The sequence below is a fragment of the Pseudorca crassidens genome, chromosome 11 (genome assembly GCF_039906515.1).
Source record: "Pseudorca crassidens isolate mPseCra1 chromosome 11, mPseCra1.hap1, whole genome shotgun sequence".
Taxonomy (NCBI): Eukaryota; Metazoa; Chordata; class Mammalia; order Artiodactyla; family Delphinidae; genus Pseudorca; species Pseudorca crassidens.
This window is the reverse complement of record NC_090306.1, coordinates 8,731,561-8,758,442: the sequence shown is the minus strand read 5'-3', so window position 1 is coordinate 8,758,442 and position 26,882 is coordinate 8,731,561. Positions and strand designations below refer to the sequence as shown.

Here is a 26,882-nt window from a genome sequence, read left to right as displayed (position 1 = left end):
AGGCTCCTCCTTTGCAAAACAGGGAGAAAACCTGCATCCCGGAGGGAGTAGTAAAGAGCAAACGAGATAATGCAGATAAAACGCTTAGCCCAAGGACCAGCACACAGCAGTATCCAATAAACGATGGTGGTGATGATGCAGGATGACCACCAACGCAGCACACAAACCCCTTTAATTACCCAGACCTTACAAGGCTCCCAAACGCAGGTGTTCCACAGTTTCCCATACGCTTAGTCCACAGGCCTGAGTAAGCAATTAGCTCATCTGGGGCTCCACACCTAACAAACACAGGCTAATACCTTCCTTGTCACCACCCCACATACTCCCCAAATTCAAGGTCAGTTAGCCAAAGACCAGGCTGAACTGTATACTTTCACTATCTAAAAAGAAAGGGTGATCAAGAAAATTCACAGAGCAAGCAACATACTGATGGTACTATTTCGATGCGGAAGGTACCGTCTCCAGCACACGGCAGCCCTCATTTCTCACCAGCTGATGGTGTGGACACAAGTCATTTCTGCCTGTTCGCACGGAGGCTCAGCCTGAGACACCCTGGAAAGCCACGCTCTATTAGGCTGGTTCCTGTATGTTCAAAAATCAATGAAAATGTGTTTGTTTTTTAACAGGCTATCGTTCTAACTTCTCACTAACTTTACCCTTTCTCTCTCCAAATACTAGGCTTGGCAGCGACTGGTCTTTAAGCTGGGCCCCTTCTGGCGTGGGAACCCTGCGTCAACTTACACTCGTGCTATTCAACGCATCCACACAGAGACTGGTTTCTACAACAAATGCGGCAGTGAAGGACTCTGCCAGAAAACCACCATCCGTGCGTCTCCTGAAGTAGCATTCACAGAGACAAATACTTCGTTTGTACACCCCACACCCTAGGGGGCTTCGTTTGGCGCTGATTCCCTCAGCCGGGAGATCCACACCACAGGGCAACTTTTCAACATCCGTAACAGAACGCACCTGCTCTTCAAGATGGTCCTCACACGCCCTCCCCACCTGCCCCCAGCCTGCCTCAGTGTGCTCAACTCAGATGCCCAGAATTTGTTTTAGTTCCACCTTCCTCTGGTGCCCGTATTTGGGGTGTTTCTTCCCTTCACTTACCTATGCTAAAGAGGTAAGCTACTTCCCTAGGACCAGCTGCCATGTTTTTAGCTGATGCAGAGCCTACTGTGTATAAATTAAGGTGTACAGTTGAGCCTAGGGCCCCCTCAAGGATTCCTCAGAAAAGGCCCTGCTAACAGGTCCAGCACCCTCAGCCCCAAACAGAAGTACCAGTCCCTCACATGGTATAAAAAAGTACCACTGCACCCCACCATCCCATCTTTGGGGATAAATCCAAAGAACTCAAAGCAGGATCTCAAAGAGGCATTTGTACAGCCATGTTCACCGCCGCAGTATTCACAACACCTGTGAGATACAACACCTGTGAGATGAGAGTAACCCAAATGTCCATCAACAGATGAATGGATAAAGAAAATATGGCATATACATAAAATGGAATATTACGCAGCCTTGAAAAAAGGAAATCCTGTCACATACTGCAACATAGATGAGCCTCCAGGCCATTATGCTAAGTGAAGTAAAGAAAGTATGATTCCACTCATATGAACTATTTAAAGTAGTCAAAATCAGAAAGAAAATAGGAAGGTGGTTACGGAGGGCTGGGAGAAGGGGAGAGGGGAAATGGGTGTTGAGCGAGTATAGAGTTTCAGTGTTGCAAGATGAAAAAGTTCTAGAGATCAGTTGCACAACAACGTGAACAGACAACACGACTGAACTGTACCCTTAAAAATGGTTAAGATGGTAAATTTAATGCTACATGCTTTTTACCAGAATACAAAAAATGTATTGCTGTAGATGGTGGTGCAAATACAAGTCCATGAAGCCCTTCTTCCCTCATCCCCCCCTCCTACTCCTTCCTCTTCTCACATCTAACAATATACCCTCTGGACCCAGGGCTCCCACACACACCATCTTCCTTGGCACGTACCTCTGTGCCCTCATACCAGCTGGCTTTCGATTAAAACGGACCAAGCTGGGAAGTGCTAGAGAGTGTGCAGCCTGTTGTATCGAATCTCCTTGGCCTCTTATAGGGATGCACCGTGAACCCAGCCCAGTGAGGGACAGGGGCCTGAGAACCAGGGGGTCTGCGTTGCTCTAAACCTGGCTCAGTCACCGATCAGCTGAAGCAAACAATTTAGCTGTGTGGACCTCCTCTCCATAAAAATCAGACGTTGTAGGGACTTCCCTAGTGGCGCAGTGGTTAAGAATCCTCCTGCCGGGCTTCCCTGGTTGGTGCAGTGGTTAAGAATCTGCCTGCCAATGCAGGGGACACGGATTCGATCCCTGGTCTGGGAAGATCCCACATGCCGCGGAGCAACTGAGCCCGCGCGCCACAACTACTGAGCCTGTGCTCTAGAGCCTGCGAGCCACAACTACTGGAGCCCACGTGCCACAACTACTGAAGCCCGCAGGCCTAGAGCCTGTGCTCTGCCACAAGAGAAGCCACTGCAATGAGAAGCCCGCACAGTGTAACAAAGAGTAGACCCCGCTCACCGCAGCTAGAGAAAGCCCGCACACAGCAACGAAGACCCAGCGAAACCATAAATAAATAAATAAATAAATAAGAATCCGCCTGCCAATACAGGCGACATGGGTTCAAGCCCTGGTCCAGGAAGATCCCACATGACGCGGAGCAACTAAGCCCGTGCCCCTAGAGCCCGCGCTCCGCAACAAGAGAAGCCACTGCAGTAAGAAGCCCGCGCCCCGCAATGGAGAGTAGCCCCCGCTCACCGCAACTAGAGAAAGCCCGTGCGCAGCAACGAAGACCCAACACAGCAAAAAAATAAAATAAAATCAGACGTTGGCCCAGGTGATCTTTATAGTCTCTCAGCTCTTAGATTCTCAAAGTTCCCTGATTCACTTGCTGAAGACCCTGGGGAAAACTTAGAAGCCTGCTAATCTGAACCTTCTCCAGTGATTCCTCAAGCCCCTGTCTCGTATCTTTTACCCAGTTCCATATTGTTGTTTGTTGAGACACAAAAGCAGTTTTTGAAAATGTTATCAAAATAAGAAAACATTATTATTAGGCCAAAATTCTACCAGTAATAATTTTTAGGCAGACACCCAAGGGAGTGCTCTAGGCCTCCCTGTGACAGCAGAGTGGCCCTAGTAACCACTGTATGCTAGCCTGTGGGTGAAGTGTTAAGTCACTCCGAGCACACAGGACAGAGAGCGGAAAGGGTACTGACCTCCTTCCATGCTTCACTGCAAGTCAGCAAACATTACTGACACACATTTCTGAGCCAGGTGCCAAGGTGGGCACCAGGACGCAAAGATAATCGCCACTAAACCCAAGGAGCTCAGAGCCCAGGAGGGGAAACCCAGAGACTCCCAGAAAGCAGCAAAATAGAGATTGCATTCCGCTAAAAAAGCCAACCAGTACGGAGGGCAGGGAAAGGAGGGGCCAGGGATGTTACGCAACTATTTCTCTGTACTATCCTGGATAGTTCTAGCCGGCCGCCCAGCCAGCCTTACGCAGGGCTGTGTCTGCTGGGCCATAGTTACTTTCCACTGCAACTTGGCTGAAGTTAAAACTGAACAGGTGACTTGAAGGTGAAGGCTGATGATGGAAAAGGTAGCCTCTTCCTTTCTCCCGTACCCAGCAGTCAGCCACACGATCCTCCGAAAAAAATAATTTGACTTTTTACAGAGTTAGGTGACCCCGTCCTTACATTGAAACAACCCCAAATGGTCAGGAATGGAAGCATTTAATCTCTCACGATGAGGGCGCCCAGTGCAGACAAACAGTGGGGCGCAGCCATAGTTTGGGTGACCTTGGGCTGGTCAACCTGTCTTCTGCTATAAACATGTGTCTGATATTAACTTCCCTGCGGTGCCGGGAACATGCTTATAAAGTGCAAAAGAAATACAAAAGCCAATATCAGGCACTCATCGGCAACCACCACCATGAAAGTGATACAAAGATGTCACTGATTCAGAAACTTTCACCCTGGAAATTCCACCGAAATCGTACACTACTCTTTTCTAGCACAGAAGTAAACAGAGTACTTCCCTCTGTGGCTGCCTCTGGTCAGGCTCCTCTGTGCTCCATCACACCAGCTGCTGAGGAATTTACTGCCTGCTGACCAGCTGCTTGTAAGGAATGAGAGCCAGGGAGGAAGGTTTCAGGAGTAGACAGGAGGAGTGAAGGAAATCTCTCCACACAGAGAGCCTTCCGTGTCACATGTCCTCAGGATATCAGAGCCATCAGGTCATCCTTGAAAGCTCCTGACACTCATTCTCTGCTCCACAGAAAACTTTATTGTTTACTGGACTGTAGAAAAAAATCCCAGTTCTTGTGGGTTCCCAGCAAACATCTTTTATTATGCAGTCACTGTACCACATCCCAAGGACTGAGGGAAACACCGCACATATCACCAGAGCATTTTCAGACAAGCTAGAATAAGCCCAGTCCTTGATCTCCGGCGCTTCTTACTGGAACGTTGCAAACTAAACAAACTCTGTGGAAAAACGCACTTCACATATGTGCATTTAAACATATGCACAGTCCAAGCAAACAGTCATATTCTGGTTCCATAAAGAGCAATCCAAAATAAAAGCGATACTTTCATTACTAGTGAAGACCATTAAATCTAATTACAGAGAAATACAGAGTGAGAAAAGAGGCTCCCGAAAAGAACTGCGGGGTAAACAATAAGGAAAAAAATGATATACAAACTACGGCTGCAAGTTTTATGTCACAGGTAAGACACTGTGCTGTCTGGGTTTAGGAATGATTCCATCCATGTGTGTAAGGAAAGGGCTGCTGTGGCCTCCCACTGGGGTACAATAAGGTGAGCACCTGCAGCACCCAGACATAAGCCCCTCAGAACAGGGGGCACATGCAGTCTCTTTAGAAGAGACACCGAGAAAAGTCACAGAAAGGCTTGTTTTTTGTTGTTTTCACCCTAAAATCACTATCTCATAGTTGGTCCAGGTTCTCCCCAGGTCAGATTTATTGCCATAGAGCTAAATACAATTTACTGATTTCATACCCTAGTATTTAGGTACCTCTGTTTGTGTTATGTAGTGTCAGATAAATTAGATCAGGCATACCGTAGGATTTTCCTGAACTCGTAGAATCAAATTTATACAGCAAAAGAAATTGGTTTTGAAGTATAAACCTACCTAACATCTTTACTCTGACACTCCCCTGCTACCGCAGACATACTGCTATCCCCAGATATGTACAAACACAGAAACCCGAAAGTTCCACCGGGCATTTTTTTGCGAGGCAAAAACAAAGAAACCCAACCCACCTTTTCAGTTCACATTAGCCCTAATTCAAACCCCATGAGAATCTTGCCTGATAAGAAACACTAACACCTGAGTATAATTATGAAACCCTAATAAGCAAACATGAGAAAATAGTTTCCTCTAAACAGATCCTATGGAAACGCCGTGTTAAAGCAGGAAAGGTTTCTCGAATTCTCCATAGATGAAGAAAACTGGTTACTTGTGCATTGTCTCTGCAGGGTTCCCTCAATGAACAGTTAATGGGCCAAGCCACAAACTTCAGGAGCTTCAGCGTCTCACAGAAGCAAAAGGCTTTTCCATCTGGGTACTGATGGAACAGTGAAATGGAAGTGCACACCAAATGCAAGGACGGGCAAAATAATTGGGGGAGATGGACAAATCAGTCTGCCTCCTCACGGTGGCAAACTTTACAACTTTCTAGAAGCAACAAACCGCAACACCACTAGCCTTTATAGACACACATATATATAAATGTACACACACAACTACTTGGAAGGTAAATGCTGTGTTTGCAAACATCCTTCACCATCTTGCATTTACAATACTGAAAACCATGGCCAGAAAGCTGGGAGATTTCTACTCTTAGCTCTCCTCTCTGCACTGTCAAACTGGGAAGGTCATTTTGTCTGGTCACTTAGGTAATTCTCCCTCTCTGCAACAAGGGAGTTTTCTACTTTGGGATTGCTCAGCGTTCATATGCATCAGAGTAAAATAACCATTCAGCGACTTTATTCACCTTGGTTTAAAGGGGGAAAAAAAAGAAAGAAAAGAAATTCATTGTGCAATGCCCAGGAAAAGCTGACACCACGACTGTCTCTCCGACAAGCGCTTGCAATTACAATGCGGGGGTGGGGGGAATCTGTCTGATCCGACTCTGTGAGCCCTTAAAAAAAAAGAAATGATTCCAATCCCAATGGAGCCGGAGAACTTTTTTTTCTAAGGAGACCACCCCTCGGGAACAAAAGTTCCATTTCGGTCACATGTTGGGAGTACGAATAGGGACCAGGTTTTTTTAAAGGCGCACTAATTACGGGGGTGTTTTACAGTCCTGGAGACCACTCGGGCTCCTCCAGACCGACGGTGACTGGCATTTCATTGTCAAAAAGCAAAGGGGTGAGGTGAGGGCGCAGGAGCCGACAGGGCGCTCGGCGGGAGGGGGGGAGCAGCAAGGTTACACTAAAGGGTACGCTGCCGCCGCGAGCCGCGTCTCCTTCCCCGGCGCCCCAAATAATTTCCTGCGAACAGAGCGACTGCAACAGTCCCCTCACAACTGAAGAGCCCAGTACGACTGGCCGGGCCGGTGCAGCTCAAGGTTTTCCACCCCGGAGAGGGAGGGGGAGAAGATCTTTACCTTAATGCTACACTGAGCAGGAGTCTCAGACATGTCTCACAGCGAGAGAGATCAGGAAGTTCTCAGTTTTTTTCCACTTTCCTTTCCTCTCCCCAACCCAGAAACGCTCCACAGCCGGCCGGACGCGGTCATTTAAGAAGTTTCTTGCAGCATCTCTCCCGGCGGCCGCCCCGGGGGGCCGCGAGCGCGCGGGGCGGGGCGGGCGCCGGCGGAGTCGCCGCGCGGGGCGGCGGGGGCGTGGGAGCCGGGCGGCGCGGCGGCGGGGTCTGCAGGTCGCGGTGCGGCGCGGCGACCCGGGACGCAGCCCGGCCGGCCTCCCGCTCTCTCCTCCCACCCGGGCCGGCGCCCCCGCCCCCCGCCCTCCCGCCGCTCTCCCTCGCTCTCTCTCTCGAATGTTTTCCTTCCTGGAAGAGAGAAACTGAAAGGCAGAACTGAGAAAGCTCTTTGCTCATTGATCTTGAGAGTTTCAGTGCAGAAACTGACGTGAATTCCCAGCACTGAGCTCTGCCTCTTAAAGGAGCCACCAGGAAATAAAAGATCGGGTTACAGCCCCGCATCGGAGAAATAAAAGCCGGGCCGGGGTGGGGGAGGGGCGGCGGCGGGGGCGCGGGCGGAGGATCCCGGGGAGCGGGGCCGCGCGAGGCCGCGGCTGCTAACTAGGCGGGCGGCGCGGCCCCCGCCGGCCTGGCGCGGGGCGTCCTAGGCTCCGCTGGGCCGCCGCCTGGCTCGCGGAAGACACGCCGAGAAACGTTCCATCGGGGCCCCAGAAACCTCAGAACAGGTTTTATTAAACGCCTCCCCTCCCCTAGCTCCGTCTCTTGGATACATTGAAAGGCACAGGGTTTCCCCACCCCCCGCCGAGCGCAGACGCAATGAAAATAATTATATAGGAAGGGACATTCCGGTAAGGACGCGGAATCCGAAGGAGGAAGTAAAACAATAGCCTTTGTTCTGCTTCTCGACCGCGGCCTCTTTAAGAGAATCCACCAGGAAATGGGAGATCGGGTTACAGCCCGCACCGGGGTAAAGGGGCGAGCTAGCGAGCGAGCGAGTCGCGGAGCGCGACGTCGGAGACAAAGCGGGGCGGCCGCCGGCAGAAGCCCAGCCTGGCCGCGGGGGATTCCCCGCGAAGGTGGGCGCCCGGAAAAGAGGAGGCGCGCGCCCGCCAGGCCGGGGATGCGGGCGCTGCCCCAGCCGAGCACGCGTCCTGGAGAAGGAAAGGCTGTTGGGAGGTTATCAAAGGCAGTTGAGTTCCTTTTCCTGACCCCCCCTTCCTCCCTGTTTCGAAATCCTCTGTCTTTTTAAAGCAATAGCGGCCGCTACCAACCGAAATAGGTGACTCGACTGCAAAGTTGACAGGACGTGTTCCTGGAGATAATACCCCTCCCCAGGACTGCTTCTCTGAAACCATCATTGGCGGATGGGACGACCCCGGGAACCTACCGGGGGAGGAATATTTGGTTGGAAAAACAATTGAGAGGAGGTTAAATCCTGTCGGGCTGAAGGTTCTAGCCTTGAGTACGTGCAGTCTGATCACTCTATGATTTTTATTGTTATTTATAGTCTCTGAAAATGCTCTGAAGTGTCCACTGCAGAAGGTTGAGAACATTATACTTGTGTTTAAATTCTAAACCCTGCTAATACGTACGGCTTTAATGTGTGGATGTGTATTAAATTACAAATATATAAATACATATGTATAATGTGTGTCTATAGTATATACAGATAAACCAGGACAGATTTCCCAGACCCTCCCCATTCCACGGATTTTTCCTACCCACTTGCCTTCATCTCTCCACATAATAAATTGTGTTCAGACTTATTCACACGGTCATTCGAAGAACACTCTGAACCAGAATTTATTAAAGGGGTTGGAATGGGAAAAGAGTCCTATTGCTGGGATGGTGGGAATAATGGGATTTTGTGAGTCTCCGAGGACCTCAGCAGTCCATGTCACTTGGTAGTCCTGTCCTTCCCAAGAGCGCTCATGTCCACACCAGCTCTTCTGCCCTGGACCACCTGCTGCTCCCACCTCAACCCACACACACGCGTCTACTTTTGATCCTTCGGCTGGTGTTGCAGGCGTTGGTTCTGATGTCCCATTGCTGGGTTAAGTCCTGTAAACCTCTACATCCCTTACTTATCAGCATGATCTTTGGCAACTCACTCTCTCAGCTTGGGTAAAATGGGGTGGGGAATATTACCTATCTCCTAAGATTCCTGTGAGTATTTATTAAATGAGCAAATATGTACAAAGTGATGAATTACCTGAGTTCTTATTATATACTTTATCTGCTCAATCAACGTTAGCTACCATTATTTAACCTCAGGACTGAATTAACTCTCAACTTTGTTCTATCTCCTCGTTACCTTCTCCAGGTGACTCAACAAAAGTGGCGTGTAAAGGAGACTGTGTGTGGTTCCAAAGCAAACTACGCAGTAGCAGCTGTGGAAGACATTGCATTTAGCCAGGGGTTGGTGATTTCTTTCTGCAAAGGGCCCAGTAGTGAATATTTTAGGCTTTGTGCCCCAAGAGACAAAATTGAGAATATGTAGATACTTATATAGCAATAGAGAAAACAAATATCTACAGTTTTGTTTTTATTGACAAAATATAAGGTGTAATAATAAGAGTTGTAATACAGGTCTAACAATGAAAGGAATGGAACTCTTTTTTTTTTTTAAGGGGGATAACATTTCACTTAGTTACACCCCAGTTTAAACTAAATGTTCTCTATCATCAAAATTGACTGCAAATGTTTATCTGCTAATGGTGATCTGTCATGAGATTTTACGTATTTCATTTGGAAGTATCTGTTCATCCAGATAGGATACTGCCAAATGTATCAATCCATGAGCATATGGTTTCACTTGAGCATACTTATTGCTTATAAGGCATTTATACAATTTTATTGGAATTCTATAAATTCTCTTGATATTTCCCCTTTAGCGTGTCATTACATTGCAGATTAATCACTTCCAATTGAAAGTTAGGTAGAAGTGCCTCAACTGCACAGTGAAGTGGATTTTAAATATGAAAATATCCTTTTCACTTGCATCAAAATCCAAAAACCACTGCTGGAACTGTAGTTTGAGTTCAGAAAATAGAACTGCTGCAAATGTGTGTTAGAATGGACATCTTGCTTCTTGTCTTAACTTTTGACCATATAGGAAATGTATAAAGCAGCTTTATATTATTTGTGATTCAAACAATGTTAATTGTGTCGAAATGATTTAACTGCAGTATAAGCTCCACATATAGCTATATTTTGCCTTGTAGTTTTAGGTTTAATTCATGAAAAACAGACTTGATAAAGTCTGTAGCAAAACTAATTTCCAAAACCACTCAGTAATAGTAGTTAAGGGAAGTTGTTTTCATTCACTCATTCCCATTTGTCAGGTGTTTCTCTATTCCTTGTTTCCTGACTTCTTTGGGGTAATTAGGTATTTTTTTTCATATTCCATTTAAATTCCTAGATGGTCTTTCTAGTGTTTCTTTTTTACATTAAATATAGTGGTTGCTCTAGAAATTACAATTTGCGTCTTTAATTACCACAGTCTATCTTCAAATAATATTATTCTATCTCATAAATATATAAGAAACTTACAACAGCATAATTTCATTTATCCCTCTCCCATCCTTTATGATATTGTCCTATATTTTATTTCTACCTCTGTTACAAAACCCACCATACACTGTAGGGGGTTTTGATTTTTTTTTTAATATTGTAAATATGTGTGTATAATGAAGGTACTAAAATATGTCTCTTTTTAATCTGTCCAGCTATTTATCCTTTCTGGTACTTTCTTATTCCCTCTTGTAGATCTAGTATCATTTCTGTTTGGCCTCAAGAACTTCTTTGGCATTTCTTGTTGGAGATAAAGTCTCTCAGCTTTCTTTGTGTCAGAATGTCTTTATTTCACATTCATTTTTGAAGGATAATTTTCAACTGTGTATAAAATTTTAGGTTGACAGATATTTTTTTTCCTTTTGGCACTTTAAACATTTCATTCCATCTCTGTCTCCATTATTTTTAAGAGTCATTTGTAGTTCATATTTTAGCTCCCTGTGTGTAATGTCTTTTTTTCTCTGGCTGTCATTAAGACCTGGTCTCTAAACTTGGTTTTCAGAATTGTGACTAGGATGTGCCTACATGTGGGGTTTTTTTGGTTTGTTTGTATTTATTCTTCTTGATGTTGGCTACAGTTCTTGGACCTATAAGTTGGTATCTTTCGTCAGTTTTGGAAAATTCTGATCTGTTATCTCTTTGAATATTGTTTTCTGCCCATTCTTTCTACTCCTTTTTTTTTTTCCTGCAATGATACAAGTGTTAGACCAACTGACATTGTTCAATAGACCCAAATACTCTATTGTATTTATCATTTTTTCTTTTTGACTTTCAATTTGGATGATTTCTATTTATCTCTTTTCCAAGTTTTTTTCCTCCGTTATTGTCCAACTTACTGTTAAGCCTGTCAAGTTCTTTACTTCTGATACTGTATTTTTAGCATTTCCATTTTTTAATATTCTCCATCACTTTTCTGAAGTTGCTCATATCTTTATTTATGGGTTCTACCTTTTTTTTTTAAAGTCCTTTAGCATTTTTGTTATAATGTGATAATTCTCAAATGTGAGGTTTTCTTGCTTAACTTCAGTTGGTTTCCTTACTTGACCGTGAGTTACATTTTCTTGCTCTTTTGTGTGTGTGTCTTGCTATTTTTTACTCTATGCTGGACATTTTATGTAAAACTACATACATTTTCTGTAAAAATACAGTAGACAATGAATTAAATATTTTCCTCCGAAAAGGGCCACACACATTCTCCTGTAAGACCACTAGAATTGGAGCTGAGTAGCTATAATCTATCATTGAGCTAGATGTGGGCTTTGTTGTAATTTTTCAGTTTGATTCAGTTCACCACAGGTTTCAAATATTTTGAAGGCAAGATCAGAACTTTTCCTATAAGCAAATACTGTCTTAGAGCTGTTATCTCAGCTGTTCTGCCTTGCTTGATGTCTTCATTAGCTATCAAGCCTTCAGGCAGGCTCTCCCTTCTCTCCTGCCCTGACCCTCAATTTTTCTTAGCTGAAGGCCTGGAGTGCCATGGGTTTTCTCTCAGCTCTCCCACCCTCTACAAGTCTTTCTTAACTAAAAGCCCAGTGTGTCTCTGAGAGCGTCTCTCAGCTCTTCTTCCCTGCCCTTCTGTTTATGGCCCTATCCCAGTAGTTAGTGAATATCAATGGGAAGGAATAGTGAGGTAGTATAGTTGCACTCTGTGCCTGTGATTCCCCTGGATTCTAATTTGTCATATAAGCCCACCCACGGCCATTAAAATTTGTTAAAAGTCAGGCTGATTTCTCCTTGCCATCATCTATGGTGGAGTCCTATACTTCAGTCAGGGGTGAGAACAACTGTGGATCTTTTCTTTCATTTGAAGGATTGTCATTTTCTGAAACTTAATTCACTTAGGTTTCTTTGTGCTCTCATCTCTCTGATGGTTTTTTAAATTATAATTATGTAGATTATCTGGTTTGTTTTAGGTGTTAGGGAATGAATTATGGTCTCTTGTGACTTTCTACATACAAACTGGAAGAGGAACCTGAATGTCTAGTCTTTATCCTCAAAAGAGTGATGAGGAGTGGCGAGAAGTGGGGAAGAATGAAGTTAAGAACCATGTGGAAGTGGATGTGCTTAATTAAAAAACATGGCCATTATTGTAGTATAATGTTATGTTTTTACAATGAAAATAATAACATTTAAAAAATATAAACTGCAAAAAAAAAAAAAAACCCACAAAAAAACACCATCCACATATCTCTGCCAAATCAGAATTCCTTAACCTAATGGGCATGCTTCTGTAAAAAGGATCTGTCATAACTGGTGGGGTGGGAAAGAAGAGGAGAAATGTTTCTGCTTATCCAAAGAAGACATGGGTTTTTAAATCTTAAGAGTCACTGCCTTAAACTATATATTTTCTTTACTATATCAGTCAGGGTGCATTCAGGCAGAATTACCTCCGTGTGTGTGTTGTGGGAGTGTATTGTGTATATATATATATAGAGAGAGAGAGAGAGAATGATTGTGTATTTCTGATGGCATGCTGACTGATACAGTAAAGGAAATATACATATATACAGCAGGCAGTTGGGAAGAGCAGATCTTCCAGCTGGGTGAAACCAAGAAATCAAGAAATGGGTGAAATCTATGCTCAACTATGGGTGAAACCAAGAAAAAGCTAGAACTCAAAAGCATGAGCTGGAGCCCACGAGAATGGACTGACACCTATGTCAATCTCATTGCCTCTGACCTTGATGTCCTGGGTGGGCTCAGGAGTTGCAGAAGCTGAAGGAGGGTCATGGTGAAGGCGGAGCAGTCAGTGGCCCAGACACTGCCACACACCAATGAGGGAGGCAACAGATGAGTGACAACATGTGTGGGCTACAAAATATCTGCTGCTTCATTTCTACCTTCCAAGTCACTCCAGACTCTCTCCCGTGTCCCACGCTAACTGGAAACATACAGAGAAGGGAATTCTGAGAATGTATTTCAATCTAGCTAAGTTGTCACGTTACAAAGTCACTACGCAAAATGATCAGCTTCCCATAGCCCTCTCCTGCTGTTATATTTTTAGAATTTTTCAGTTCTCTGTCACATCATCCCCCATCTAACCTTCAAACTATTGTATTCCATATGCCTTCTCCCTATGGCATCCCAATCTCTCTTAATAATGCCATCATATTATCAACCTCCAAGTTAATGAACCTCAAAATAATTTTTGACATGCTGCTCTCTTTTATGCCATAAATATCGTCTCTTCCCAAATCTTTCTGTTTCATTCACAGATTCTCCTTTATCTTGCCAGAAGTGGCAACTCCAGTTTGGATTATTGCCACTTCCTTTTTCCACAGAACTTGTATAGTTTATCTATAATCACTACTGAATCTTCTATCTCTGCTCAAATCTCTTACTTCATTACTCCCATTGCTATCCTCAGGCCTTGTCCCACATTACTCAAAACTCTACCCACACACACAAACTATGAAACTATTTGTTTTCTGTCAAGTAGAACCTGAAAATCACCTCTTTCATAAATCCACCTCACACTGTATAAATGGAAGGTATCCAAAAGATAAGGAGTTGGAATGCTGGAGTGGATTTATTATGTAAGAACTACCGCTCTCCCCTAATTATGACCTGGGAGGGTTCAGAAGACACTCCCTTCAACAAGGCTTTAAGTGGTGCATTGTTGAAGCAAACACCAGCACCCTTGCAGAGTCCTATAGTAGCCATTCTCTAAGCCATGAATGCTGCCATTAGACTGGGCTCCCTGAATTCACTGGGGATGGTGGGATACTGGAGTGACAGGTGTCAAGTGACATTGCTTAACTATTTTAACTACCAGAGATAAGAAAACATGGTTATCATAATGGATAGCAAAGCTAAAGTGATAATTAATCACCATGGTTTGATCTTTGGTATTGGCTAATTTATTGGGATCTCCCTAGGACTGAAATTAATAGACATCCTTTTAAAGTCTTACTTGACTTGTATACACAGAAAAGCTCTAGGTCCAGAGTCAAAAATTCTGACCTGAGTCCCAATAACAGACAGTGCTGGATCCTCAACTGAATCCCAGACTTGATTCAGTCCACATATAGATGCAGAGCCCCTTAAATTAAGGGGAGGCAGGTCTCCTTGAGGAAGAAACCTGCTACACTGCCAAAACTGTATGCTGTAAATCTTCTACCCACCCTTCCCCGCAGGCACATGTGGCCACCTACCAGTATGGTTTTGCATCAGGGAAGGGGGAACAACGAGAATTGGGGGCAGTTACTGCACACTGGCTCTGAATTAACACTGATTCCTAGAAACCCAATAGGTGGAGTTTTGACTTGAGCCCAATTCACAGTGGGCTTGGTGGATACCCAAACCCACCCCATGATTATTTTCCCAGTTCTGAAATGCAGAGTTGGAATTTACATATTCATCAAATGGCAGAACCCCCGCAGTGTTCCCCAAATTATGAAGTGAGGGGTTTATGATAGAAGGCCAGAAAGAAGTTCCTAGAATGGCTTTTACTTGCTAAAATAGTAAATCAAATGATATAGCATTCCTGGAGGAATTACAGAGATTAGTGCCACCATAAAGTTCTTAAAGGATGGAGAAGTGGTCATTTCTACTACATTCCCATTCATTTCACCTATTGGCCTGTGAATGAGAGCTAGGTCTTGGACTTCCCTGGTGGCACAGTGGTTAAGACTCCGCCTGCCAATGTAGGGGATACGGGTTCAAGCCCTGGTCCAGGAAGATGCCGCGGAGCAACTAAGCCTGTATGCCACAACTACTGAGCCTGCACTCTAGAGCCCACGAGCCACAGCTATTAAACCTGCGTGCCACAACTACGGAAGCTTGCGTGCCTAGAGCCTGTGCTTCGCAACAAGAGACACCACCGCAATGAGAAGCCCGCGCACCGCAACAAAGAGTAGCCCTCGCTCGCCGCAACTAGGTAAAGCCTGCGCGCAGCAACGGAGACCCAACGGAGCCAAAAATAAATTAATTAATTAAGAAAAAAGAAAGATAGGTCTTGAAGAATGATGGTGGGTTATGGTGAACTTAATTAGGTCATAACTCCAAATGCATCTGCTACTCCAAATGAGATTTCCTTATTGGAGCACATCAGTACAATCCTTGGTACCTAGTACGCAGCGCTTGACCTGGTGAATACTTCTTCTCTTAATTCCCATAGTAAAGACTACAAAAAGCAGTTAGCTTTCAACTGGTAGGGCTGGCAATACCCTGTACTGCCCTATCTCAAGCCTATAACAACTCTACAGCCTTCTATCATCATCTAGTCTGAAAAGACCTTGATTGCCTCTCCATTCCACAAAATATTGTTTTGGTCCATTACAGTAATGACAGCATGTTGACTGGACCTGATGAGCAGGAAGTAGCAGCTATCCAGAGGGTGAGAATAAATTTCACAGAAGCTTAGGGGCTTTCCACCTTAGTTACTGCCTCCTCTGATCTGGGGCATGGTCAAGATATCTCTAGTAAGGTGAACAAGTTGCTGGATCTAGGCCTTCCCACTCCAGAGAAAGAAGCACGACTTCTACCGTGCCTCCAGGTTTCAATGGGACCTCACGTAGCAGAAGACTCTGCAACAGGCCCAAGCTGTGTGACTGCTCCTCTGCCCGTTGAGCCCTTTGATCCAGAAGACCCACTGAGATCTGAAATGCCCATGACAGATAGGGATGTTGTAGGGGCCCTTGGCAGGATTATGTGAATTACACTGCAGACCTTTAGGACTCCGGAGCAAAGCTATGCCATCTTCTAAAGATAAACACTCTCCTTTTAAGAAACAGCTTCTGGTTTGCTACGGAACCCTAGAAGAGACTGAATGCTTGACTTTGGACTGCCACGTTGTCATGGAACCTGATCTGCCCGTTTTGAATGCGGTGTTGTTTGACCCGGGAAGCCACCATGCTGGGCACGCACAGCAGCGCTCCGACTTGAGTGGAAGTAATATACGCGAGTTTGGGCACAAGCAGGTCCTAAAGGCATGAGGAAGTTACCTGAGCCACTGGCTCAGATCCCCACGGCTCTTACTCCTGTTAAATCGCCTCCTCTCTGTCAACCCACACGTACGGCCTCATGGGAAGTTCTCTATGTCGAGAAAGTTCTGCTAAGGACGAAAAAGTTCAGGCTTGAGTGCAGATGGTTCTCAGGCACCATGCTGCCAGCATCTGCAAGTGGACAACTGTGGCAGTACTGCCCCACTTAGGCGTGGCTCTAAAGGACGGCGGTTACGAAAAATCCCTCCAGCAGTCAGAGCTGGTTATGGATTTACCTTTTTTGTCTGCAGTGCTTCTGAAAAAACCACCGTTTGTGGACTTACAAAATGCCCTATTCATCCTCAGAGTATTCCATACAGTGTCACTTGTGAACAGGAAATTGATTTTATACCAAGTAAAAGACAGCAATGGGCTCGTGCTTATGGAATTCACTGGGCTTATCATGTTCCCCATCATTTTGAAGCAGTTGGCTTGATAGGGTAGTGGGATAGCCCTTTGAAGACTCAATTGTGGTACCAGATGGGTGGCAACACTTTGCAAGGCTGGAGTAACTTCTTCCAGGATGCAATAAATGCACTGAGCAGGCAACCACCATATGGTGCTTCTTCTCTCACTTCCAAGAATCAGGAGGTGGAAATGGGATTGGCCCCTCTTGTTCTGAACTCCAATGGTCCACTAGTAAAAATGATACTTCCTGTCCTCTGAACTGTGTGCTCTGTTGGTTTAGAGATCTTAATTCCCAAAGGAAGAGTGTTTTCACTGGGGACACAGCAGTGTTTCTACCAAAGTGGAAGCTGAAACTGTAACCTTGACATTTTGAGCTTCTCGTGCCACTGAACCAACCAGCCAAAACAAAAAGACAGCTTAATATATTAGCTAGTGTGACTGATCCCAAATCCTCAAGGGGAAATTGGGTTGCTACTACACAATGGGAGCAGGGTGGAGTAACTCTGGAATTCAACAGATCTTCTGGGGACACCTCTTCATATTCCTATGTACTATGAAAAAAAGTTGACAGAAAACTACAACACCCCAATATAGCAGGACTGCAAATGCTACAGATCCTTTGGGAGTGAAGGTTTGGGTAACCCACCAGGAAAGCTGAGGTGCTTCCTGAGAGCAGAGAATACTACCTGGATAATGGGAAAAGGAGTTTAATAAACACCAACCATGATCTGCTGACCAATTGCAGAAATGAGGGTGGTAGTAGTTTTGAGTGTATTTTCTCCTTGGTATGAATGTGTGTGTGAGATGAGGTGGGCAGCTGTTGCCTCTGTCTGCAACACACACACACACACACACACACACACACACACACACCATTTTTTCTTTTTTTCCTCTCCCATTTCTCTACCATCTAACATAAAACATGAATGTTTTAAGTTACAGGATATTAAAAGATGAGTGAGGTCCAGCTGTAGGACAAATGGACGTCACTGAAAAACAGATCTCATGTGTGGATTGTTTTGGGTAGACGATCAGTGCCTTTTCAGTTGTATGAGGGGTAGTTACATCTTAAGTGGAAACATGATTTTGCTATTATCTGTATTTAGAAGTGGTTGAAAGAAGATGTATGGCTGCCAAGTTGGGAAACGGCGGACGACTCTAAACTGTGCTGCTCTTTTCCAGAATCCCCTTTTCCTTATGGTTCTGAGTTACAGTCGGCTCTAGGAAAGCCTGCGTGAAATCTGGAAGGCAGAACTGAAGTAGTGGCTTGCTGCAGTCAGATATGGCGGTGGTTGGATACAGAGGTTACCACTGGATTCCAGCTGGTCCTTGCTCTTAAATTCCGTGATTTGCCCACAGAGGCAACAGCTTCCCACGGATTTCTCCACAAGCTCCCTTTTAGAGGCTCATTTGGGCAGCTGGCTATGATTGGCCTCTTGGGTTTCCCTGCAAGCTTCAACGTGTCCACCTGTGCCAGTGTTTCCAGCTGATTATTGACTGCTTACGGGTATAGTCCACGTAGGAGAGACGTGATAAATGCTTAATTTAATTTTTTTTCTCTTTATTTACCTGTTCTCAAAATAACGAACGGTTCTCTATCATCTTCCCAAGGTGACCTACTAGCTTTTTCCCCAAGTGTTTAAACTCATAGATTTACACATGTTTGGCCTGTTTTAATGCACTGCAATTAGCGCTTTTAGTGAGGTCCTAATTGTTCATCCTTGATCATCTATCAAGTTCTAATATATAACAGTTTCATTATCATTTATTACATAGTATTCTAAGATTCCCATTATTATTTCTCCTTTCACACATGCATTATTTAAAAGTGAGGTTTCCTTTCAAATTTCCGAAAGCATGGAATTTTTAAACTTGTCTTAATTTACTTTTATTGACAACTTCATTGCATTTCAGTTCAAAGATGGTTGTCGCTTGATACTGATACTTTGAAATGTGTTGAGATGCTTTATGTCCATGTACAGTGGCAACAACTTTTTCTATAAAAAGCCAGATAGTAAATACTTTAAGCTTTGTGGGCCATATTCTCTCTTCACCTTATCAATTTCTACTGTATGTAATTTGATGCTATTTTACTAGGTGCACATAAGTTTAGAATTTTTATGTCTTCCTGGTGAATTGGGCTTTTAAAAAACTATTATGAGTGTCCTCCTTTATATTTATTTTTTTAATCTTAACGTCTATTATTTCTAATACAAATATAGCCATATCAGCTTTCTTTTGTTTGATATTTGCCTCTTTATCCCTTTTTGCCTTTTTATTTTTAAGCTTTATTTGTTCTAACATTTTTGATGGCTCTCTTCTGAACATCATATAAGTAGATTTAAGAAATCCCTTCTGACATGACCTGCTTTTTTACTTGTGAGGATACTCCATTTGTGTATTGTAATTTATAGATTTCTCTGGACTTGTTTATACCATGTTATTTTACATTCCTATTTGTCCCATTTATTTCTCTGTTTCTTTTTTCTCCTTTTATGGTCATGATTGGCAAACATTCCTTGCACTGCCCTATATGAACACTGCCCTATATGCCCTATAATTTAGGGGAGGCAACGTGAGAGTAATCCTGTGCAATAGGAATGAAAGTGACGTATCACCCTTTGTCAAAGTTGGAAACGGTCAGAGTTTTCCATGTGTTCTTTTATGCTGTTGCAACAACTTACAGCATGCCAGATGGCAAAGCCTTCATCCATCAAGCCCTTCAGTAGCTGCAGAGCAGGGTCTCCTACCAACCTGCGTTGCTGGGAAGTAGGAGAGAGAAGCCAGTTTCATTTGTGTTTTGTCAGTGAGATAGTGAAGTTGATTTATCATCATAGCATAAAGTAGCCTATTGTGGCTAATATGTCACTGTAAAATCTTTGCAACGATTGTGTTTATTTTTTCCTTTTTCAATTTTTTTTCCCCTTGGTTTGGAATGTATTTGGTCTCTTTCTATTTATTTTGTATTTGTGTGTGTATATGGGGGGGGGCAGTGCTGGAGATTTCCATTACTGCTTGGTAGCCCAGCTTGGCATTAAAAGTAGGTTTTATTCAGGATATAATTGTTTTTATTTGTACTGCTGGATCCTTCAGAATGTCTGGGACACCACACTCCTGCAAGTGGAATCACATCCTTCTTGCAAATACACAGACGCTCACCACCAATCTCCTGTCACATATGACAGGCTCATAGCCCCTAAGCCAAAATGCTTTGGCCAGATGTGTTTCTGAATTCAGATCTTCGGGATTTAGAAAGGTAATGTAGTAGACCTCCGAATCAAACATTTAAAGGATTCAGCTGCCAAACATGTGAATATCCAGAACAAATAGGATAAATCCAGATAATCAAGTAGCCTCCAGCAGTTCACATCAGATTCTTCCACCAAATTAGTTATGAAAAAATTTGTTTTTCATGGTTTTCTGGAATTACAAATAAGAGATTCTTGATTCATATTTCTTTAAATAGGTTACAAAGTAATTAACTTATTGTTTTGTTAGTGGCATTCTAAATAGTTCTAAGGATGAATTCTGGCCATTTTAGGTACAATTACTGTTTTCCAAGGCTCTTTGGCAACAATGCATTTCGTATTTTTGTTTGTTTCCTTGCTTTTTGGCCGTGCCACGCAGCATGTGGGATCTCAGTTCCTCAACCAGGGGTCGAACCCACACCCCCTGCGATGGGAATGCAGAGTCTTAACCACTGGACCGCCAGGGAAGTCCCAAGGATGACTCTTTTCTCTTGTGATACATTATTGCTGTGTTGTCAGAAACACTTAGCAAATTTATGGGACCTCCCTGGTGGTCCAGTGGTTAAGAATCCGCCTTCCAATGCAGGGGACATGGGTTCGATCCCTGGTCAGGGAACTAAGATCCCACATGCCACAGGGCAACTAAGCCTGCACGCTCTAGAGCCCACGCGCCACAACTAGAGAGCCTGCGTGTGGTGACTACTGAGCTTGCACACTCTGGAGCTAGCATGCCACAACTAGAGAGAAGCAAAAAACACTTAGCAGATTTAAATTTTTAAAAAAAGATTTAAAATTCTGTTAGCAAAAACAGATATAGTACAGTATACTTAAAGTTTCATGGAAGGGGGGCTTCCCTGGGGGCACAGTGGTTAAGAATCCGCCTGCCAATGCAGGGGACACGGGTTCAAGCCCTGGTACGGGAAGATCCTGCATGCCGTGGTGCAACTAAGCCTGTGCGCCACAACTACTGAGGCTGCGCTCTAGAGCCCGTGAGCCACAACTACTGAGCCTGTGTGCTGCAACTACTGAAGCCTATGCACCTAGACTCCGCAACAGAAGTAGCTACTGCAATGAGAAACCCACACACCGCAATGAAGAGTAGCCCCCGCTCACTGCAACTAGAGGAAGCCCGTGCACCAAAGACCCAACACAGCCCCCCCAAAAAATGTGGTTTAGGGACTTCCCTGGTGGTTCAGTGGGTAAGACTCCTCGCTTCTACTGCAGAGGGCATGGGTTCCACTCCTGGTGGGGGAACTAAGATCCTACATGATGTGCAGCATGGGCAAAAACAAACAAACAAAATGTGGTCTATACATACAGTGGAATATTATTCAGCCTTAAAGGAGGAAGAAATTATGACACAGTCTACAACATGGATGAAACTTGAGGACATTATGCTCAGTGAAATAAGCCCATCACAAAAAGATTCCGCTTATGTGAGGTACTTAGAGGAGTAAAAATCAGAGACAGAGAGTAGAACAGTGGTTGCCAGAGGCTGGGGGAGGGGGGATGGGGACTTACTGTTAAACAGGCAAAGAGTTTCAATTTTATAAGATGAAAAGAGTTCTAGAGAGGGATGGTGGTGATGGTGATGCAGGGGTTACTGGCATGGTTGTGGCTAGCTCACAGGGTACCTTTGTGTGACTTACAAAAAGGCACCACCTCCTGTAACACAGGGTTTGGTGAGGGAAGCATGGACTAGACTTCAGCCTCCATCCACTCCCTCTGCATGGTGCCACACAAGTGAGCCCTTCTGTGTAGGGTACAACCTACACAGTCAACACAGTGGCCCTGGCTCCTGGGACAGAAAATGGATTATGATTAGGGGGATGGGAGAGGAGCTAATCTCTACTCATGCACAAAAAGATGGGGCAGAGAAGCAGGCAGGATGGAAAAGGTCTCACCTGTGGGGAAGGAAGTCTTCAGTCCTGGAAGAGACTCCATACAGATTTTGTAATTACTGATACAGACGGTCTTGCCTAGCCAACCTGCAGATTTTCCTTCCTGTGGGAGAACATTCTTTAGCAAAGAGGCCAGTATAGTCTCTATTCATTTTACCACAGGCTCCTGGACTGTTCCCCCACTCCACCTCCCCTGCTACTCCACCTCCCCTGCTACTCCACTTCCCCTGCTACTCCACCTCCCCTGCTACTCCACCTCCCCTGCTACTCCACCTCCTCTGATACCCCACTTCCCCTTCTACTCCACCTCCCCTGCTACTCCACCTTCCCTGCTAACACTGCTCCCAATTACACTAAGGTGATCACTAAATCAGATCAACTTTCAGAGATCTCCTTCCTGACCTTGGAGGCTTTTCTGCTCCATTCAAAAATGTCCCTACCTATTAGATGACACCTGTAGCTTCTTTCACAGATGACAGAACCTTTTATTCTAGAATTCATTATGAAAAACACAATGAAAATGCCTGGTTGACATAGCACATCATGAAGTTTATTCATACTTCAGTGTTAAGAGTCAGTGAATGAACCAACATAACTGACTGACAAGGAAAAGAAATTAAAGAGCAGATCCCTGGAGGCCAAGAGGGAAGACCTAAAGAGGATGCTATGGGGAGCGAGCTGAACTCTCTCAGCTCTGCAGGCTTGTTCATCTTCAACGATGCTGGACAAAGAGAAGTTGATTATGGGGTTGGTTTTTCTTGTTTATTTTGCTTCTTTGCTTGTGTGTTTTCTTTTGTTTTGCTTTGCTTTTTGTTTTATAACTCAAAACCTTTGAGCCCTATGACACCTCTAAAACTTCCAATGAGCCTTGAAGATTTTATTTTTGTAAACACAAGCACCATTAATATAAAGGAGCTCATTATAAGGTAGTTCATTAATTTTTTTTTAATGTAGAACTTCAACACTGAAAGGAAGGAACCCTTCTTCCCTTGTCTGAACACTAAGCCTGTGTGTGCACATGTGTGTACCCTCATAGGGAGAATACTGCTGATGCATATGTGTCTGTCCTCGTCTTGCCACCTGCGGTCTCTAACTTTGCTTCAACTCACTTCATTTCATTGTTGGAAAGCTCCTTGCCTGTGCATGATGTTCTCACATCTCATAAAACTGAATGGTTAACCAAATACTTGCATCATTCGAAACAAATAATCATGTCCTGTCCTATTGAATATCTTTTTAAAAGACATTTCATACCAGCTACTAGGGTAACCCAGCTCTTTTTCCTCTTTTGCTTGGAATTAGTTTATAGCCATAAGGAACGTAGAGATCATCTGGCTGGTGGCTTTCTCAGTGGTTCTCAAACTTTACAGGTTTCTCAGCCAGAGGGCTTGTTACAACACAGACGGCAGAGCCTCAGTAAGTCTGGGATGAGCCCTAAGAATTTCCCCCCTGCTGCTGCTTTGAGAATCAGCCCAAGGCCCTCACTTCACAGCAGGGGAAGTTGAGCCTTAGACAACTGCAGGGTTTGGCCCAAAGTGACCCAGCCCATTAGTGGCAGAGCCGGGACCAGCACCAAATTCGCATGCTAATTACACACGTATTCTATTGTTTCTTTTTAAATCTTGGTTCATTTTTCTTTCAAGAAAAACTTTTGCTGAACCCTTAAACATCAACTTCTTTTTTTTTCTTGCAAAGCTTTATTCTTTCAGATAATTGTTTTGATCTCCTGTTAATAATTTCTCAGGAAACCCTGAGAAGCCACCTCTGTTTTTCTTCACACATTTTTTTTTTCAGATAGATAAATCTGAAGAAGAAATCTCTTATACATTCGAATTATTTTTTCTGATCATTTGGATTTTGGAGTCTCTGCTTTGGGCAGCCTCCTCTATTCTGTCAGCTGCTGCTTTCCGGGAATGTGAACGTCTCTAGAGGAGCAGATCAATTCGTTGCCTCCTTTGGTCTTTCTCCCCACGTTACCTTATCTCTTCAGGTATACTTCTCTCGTTTGTTTTTATTCCACATAGAATGTCTCTGTTCCTTCACTCCCTCCCATCATTCCCTTTCGACGTCTCTTGAGTTTCAGTTAGTGAGTTTCTAACTTATCCTCTGGCTGACATCATCTTTGTCCCTTCCTCAGACTGTGTGCTTTCTTGCCAAATCTCTTTGGGAAAAACCACGGGGATGGAGAAAGGAGTGCACGGAAACATCACCAACATATGTGTTATATTAGAAAAAGTGGTGTGGATGGATGAGTCACTTGGCTTCTCTGGCCTCACTTCCTCAGCTGCAAAAAAACGAACAGGTTGGTCTAACAAGGGCTGCAAATGCAAAACTGCCAGCAGAGTCCAGGCAGGATGGGTGGATGAATTGAAGCAAGGCTGCCGGAAGCTGGGGAGTATGTACAGTGTCCCAAGGGCATAATGGCCGCGAGCTCTAGTCACAGCCGTGGAGAAATGCTGGCTAGCCAGGGTTGCCAGATCTTCCAATTTTTCAAATCTAGATTTTTAAAGAAATAATGTGAACTCTCTTTATTTTAAATGTTGACAACTAATTCGAATTATGAGCCAGATAAAACACATTCCCTTTGTGGGCCAGATTTGGCCCTAGGCTGTCAGTCTGTGACCTTCAGATGAGATGGGATCTTTAAGTTCCTTTCAAGTCTAACATTTCATGACTCTTCAGTAATACATTTTAAAACAAACTAGATCTCCCTGGGAGATCCCTAAACTGTTTCCTTGCCGTTTGTGTTTGGTTATCAGACTGTTAGTCTCCAAAGTGAACACTCTGGAGTTTGCTGTAAGAGGAAGATACAACGTCTTCCCCTGCCTCTAGCATAACGTAACCACGTGTTTTGCTCCCAGATGCTTAGGCTCAGAATCAGCTGAGTGCACGTGCTCTCCTACAATGCCTGACTATGGTGCGCAGGTTGGTCCTGGGGTAGGCAGCCTCCGTGAAGCAGAGCTCGTGCCTCTGTCCCTTTGTCTGGAGGCAAGATTTTAGCACTTACGTATATCCTATGTAATGTACTACTGCAGATCAGTCTAACTAGGAGGAAGCCGAACAATCAAAGACTTGAGGTTCAGAAGCCCAGGAAATGAATGGCAGCTAACAGTAAAAAACGGAGACATTGCCTCAAGATGGCAAAGCTGAAGAATATTCACGAGATCCTGCCTTATCCTATTTCACATCTTCTTTAGAGACTGCCTGCAAGGAGAGCCTTTGGTGGGGCCCTGCAGGCCAGCCTTCCCTGGACTGGGACTCGTCTGTCAGAGTTCTTCTCCGTCTTACATCCAAAAACTGGCACGTTTTTCTAGTGAAATCCTGGCTGGCTGGCGTTACTTCTCTTGTCACCCTTGGTCATTCAAGAGTAGGACCCATTATATCTTCCCTGTAGCCGGCCCTTGAGAATCTTCACTTTTTGGTGTTTCAGTGGAACTAACTATGATGCTTTAAATGACCCACAAGATTAGAAAGAAAATAAGGCTCAAGGGCCAATGACATTAACAAGGAGGAAAACCCTTCTTAGCAAGTTAAGAGTTTCTGTGAAACAGTAGCAGAAAGTATTACAGCTTAAGTTAGGAATCCACGCATTATACAATAGGGAAATATTTCTCAAACTGCAAGTTCTCTATAAGTATCTTTAATTTTTAAATTTTTGATTATATAAACCATATGTAATATGGTTTAAAAAGTATGTTTTGAAGCATTTGATAACCTTTTAGCCAAGGACTGGCATGTAGATTCAGGTAATTCATTTATATTTATGATTATATTGTTACCAGCTATCATCAGTAACTTCTAATTCAGTATTTCTCAGGCATTTCTTCAAGAAATCTTAAGGCTTTGTGAATTATAAGATGGAAAAATAATTGGTGCATGGGTAAGAATTAGGCCTTGGAATGAGGCATGTCTAGGTGTTATGTAACTCAGCAGGTGTTTACCATGTTGTGTGCAGAAGGTTAGGGAGGTTAAACACCTGCTGAGTTAAAATATGCTTGAAAAGTACTCAACACAGTGCCTGGCCTATAGAACCAATTAAAAAAAAAAAGCAGACTACTACTATATGGTTATTATTACCATTGCTAGCTACTTAAAAAAGTTTTTACCATCTATTCTTGATTTTATTTTCATCATAGATGTTTCATCTAATATTTCAAAATAACACACAGGCACAGACTTAGAAAACAAGGTTGTGGATAGTGATATGTTATGATCTGAGGAACCCTCTGATGAACTCCTTAATTATATTATCTTCTATCTATCTATCTATCTATCTATCTATCTCATCCGGGTGAAAAAAAATCTTCCATCAATTCTCTCCTCCCACAAAGCCTAGCTTTTTAAAATTTTAAATTTTAAAATTCAATTATTTAAGCTACACTAAAGAAACAAACAGGGCTTCCCTGGTGGCGCAGTGGTTGAGAGTCCGCCTGCCGATGCAGGGAACACGGGTTCGTGCCCCGGTCCGGGAGGGTCCCATATGCCGCGGAGCGGCTGGGCCCGTGAGCCATGGCCGCTGAGCCTGCGCGTCCGGAGCCTGTACTCCGCAACGGGAGAGGCCACAGCAGTGAGAGGCCCGCGTACCACAAAAAAACAAAAACCAACAAAACCCCAAACAGTTCATTCATTTCTCCCAAGCCTCTGGCAACCACTGATCTGGATCTATGTGTTTAGTGTGGTTTCTTTGTTTGTTTTTATTTATTTTATTTATTTTTTGGCCGTGCCACACGGCATGCAGGGATCTTAGTTCCCCGACCAGGGATTGAACTCATGCCCCTTGCAGTGGAAGCACAGAGTCTTAACCACTGGAACGCCACGGAAGTCCCTGTTTCTGTTTTTATATTCCACATGTAAGAGATATCAAATGGTATTTGTCTTTCTCTATCTGACTTATTTCACTTAGCATAATGCCCTTGAGGTTCATCTATATTGTTCCAAATAGCAAAATTCCATTTTTTATGGCTGAAAAATATTCCATTGTACATATACCACAACTTCTTTATCCATCAGTGGACCCTTAGGTTATTTCCATA

General features: G+C 44.0%; 1 protein-coding gene and 1 long non-coding RNA gene across 5 annotated transcripts in view; one reads left to right on the top strand and one right to left on the bottom strand.

Annotated features, from left to right (window-relative positions):
• Nucleotides 1–6,937, bottom strand: part of ETV6 (ETS variant transcription factor 6) — a 237,924-nt gene extending 230,987 nt beyond the window's left edge. For 3 of the 4 annotated variants that reach the window (XM_067695705.1, XM_067695703.1, XM_067695704.1), the window contains exon 1: nucleotides 6,680–6,936. Coding sequence is in view for 2 of the 4 variants with exons in the window: in XM_067695703.1 (XP_067551804.1) it covers nucleotides 6,680–6,712 (33 nt within the window). In the remaining 2 variants the exon portion in view is untranslated. Of the gene's footprint in view, nucleotides 1–6,679 lie in introns of all 4 variants that reach the window. The other variant, XM_067695706.1, reaches the window with a different exon arrangement.
• A 412-nt stretch (nucleotides 6,938–7,349) lies between these two features.
• LOC137202766 (uncharacterized) lies at nucleotides 7,350–12,385 on the top strand. Its single transcript, XR_010932775.1, has 3 exons — nucleotides 7,350–7,924; nucleotides 9,059–9,153; nucleotides 12,222–12,385. It is a non-coding gene; the product is annotated as an uncharacterized lncRNA (long non-coding RNA).
• Nucleotides 12,386–26,882: the final 14,497 nt, after the last annotated feature.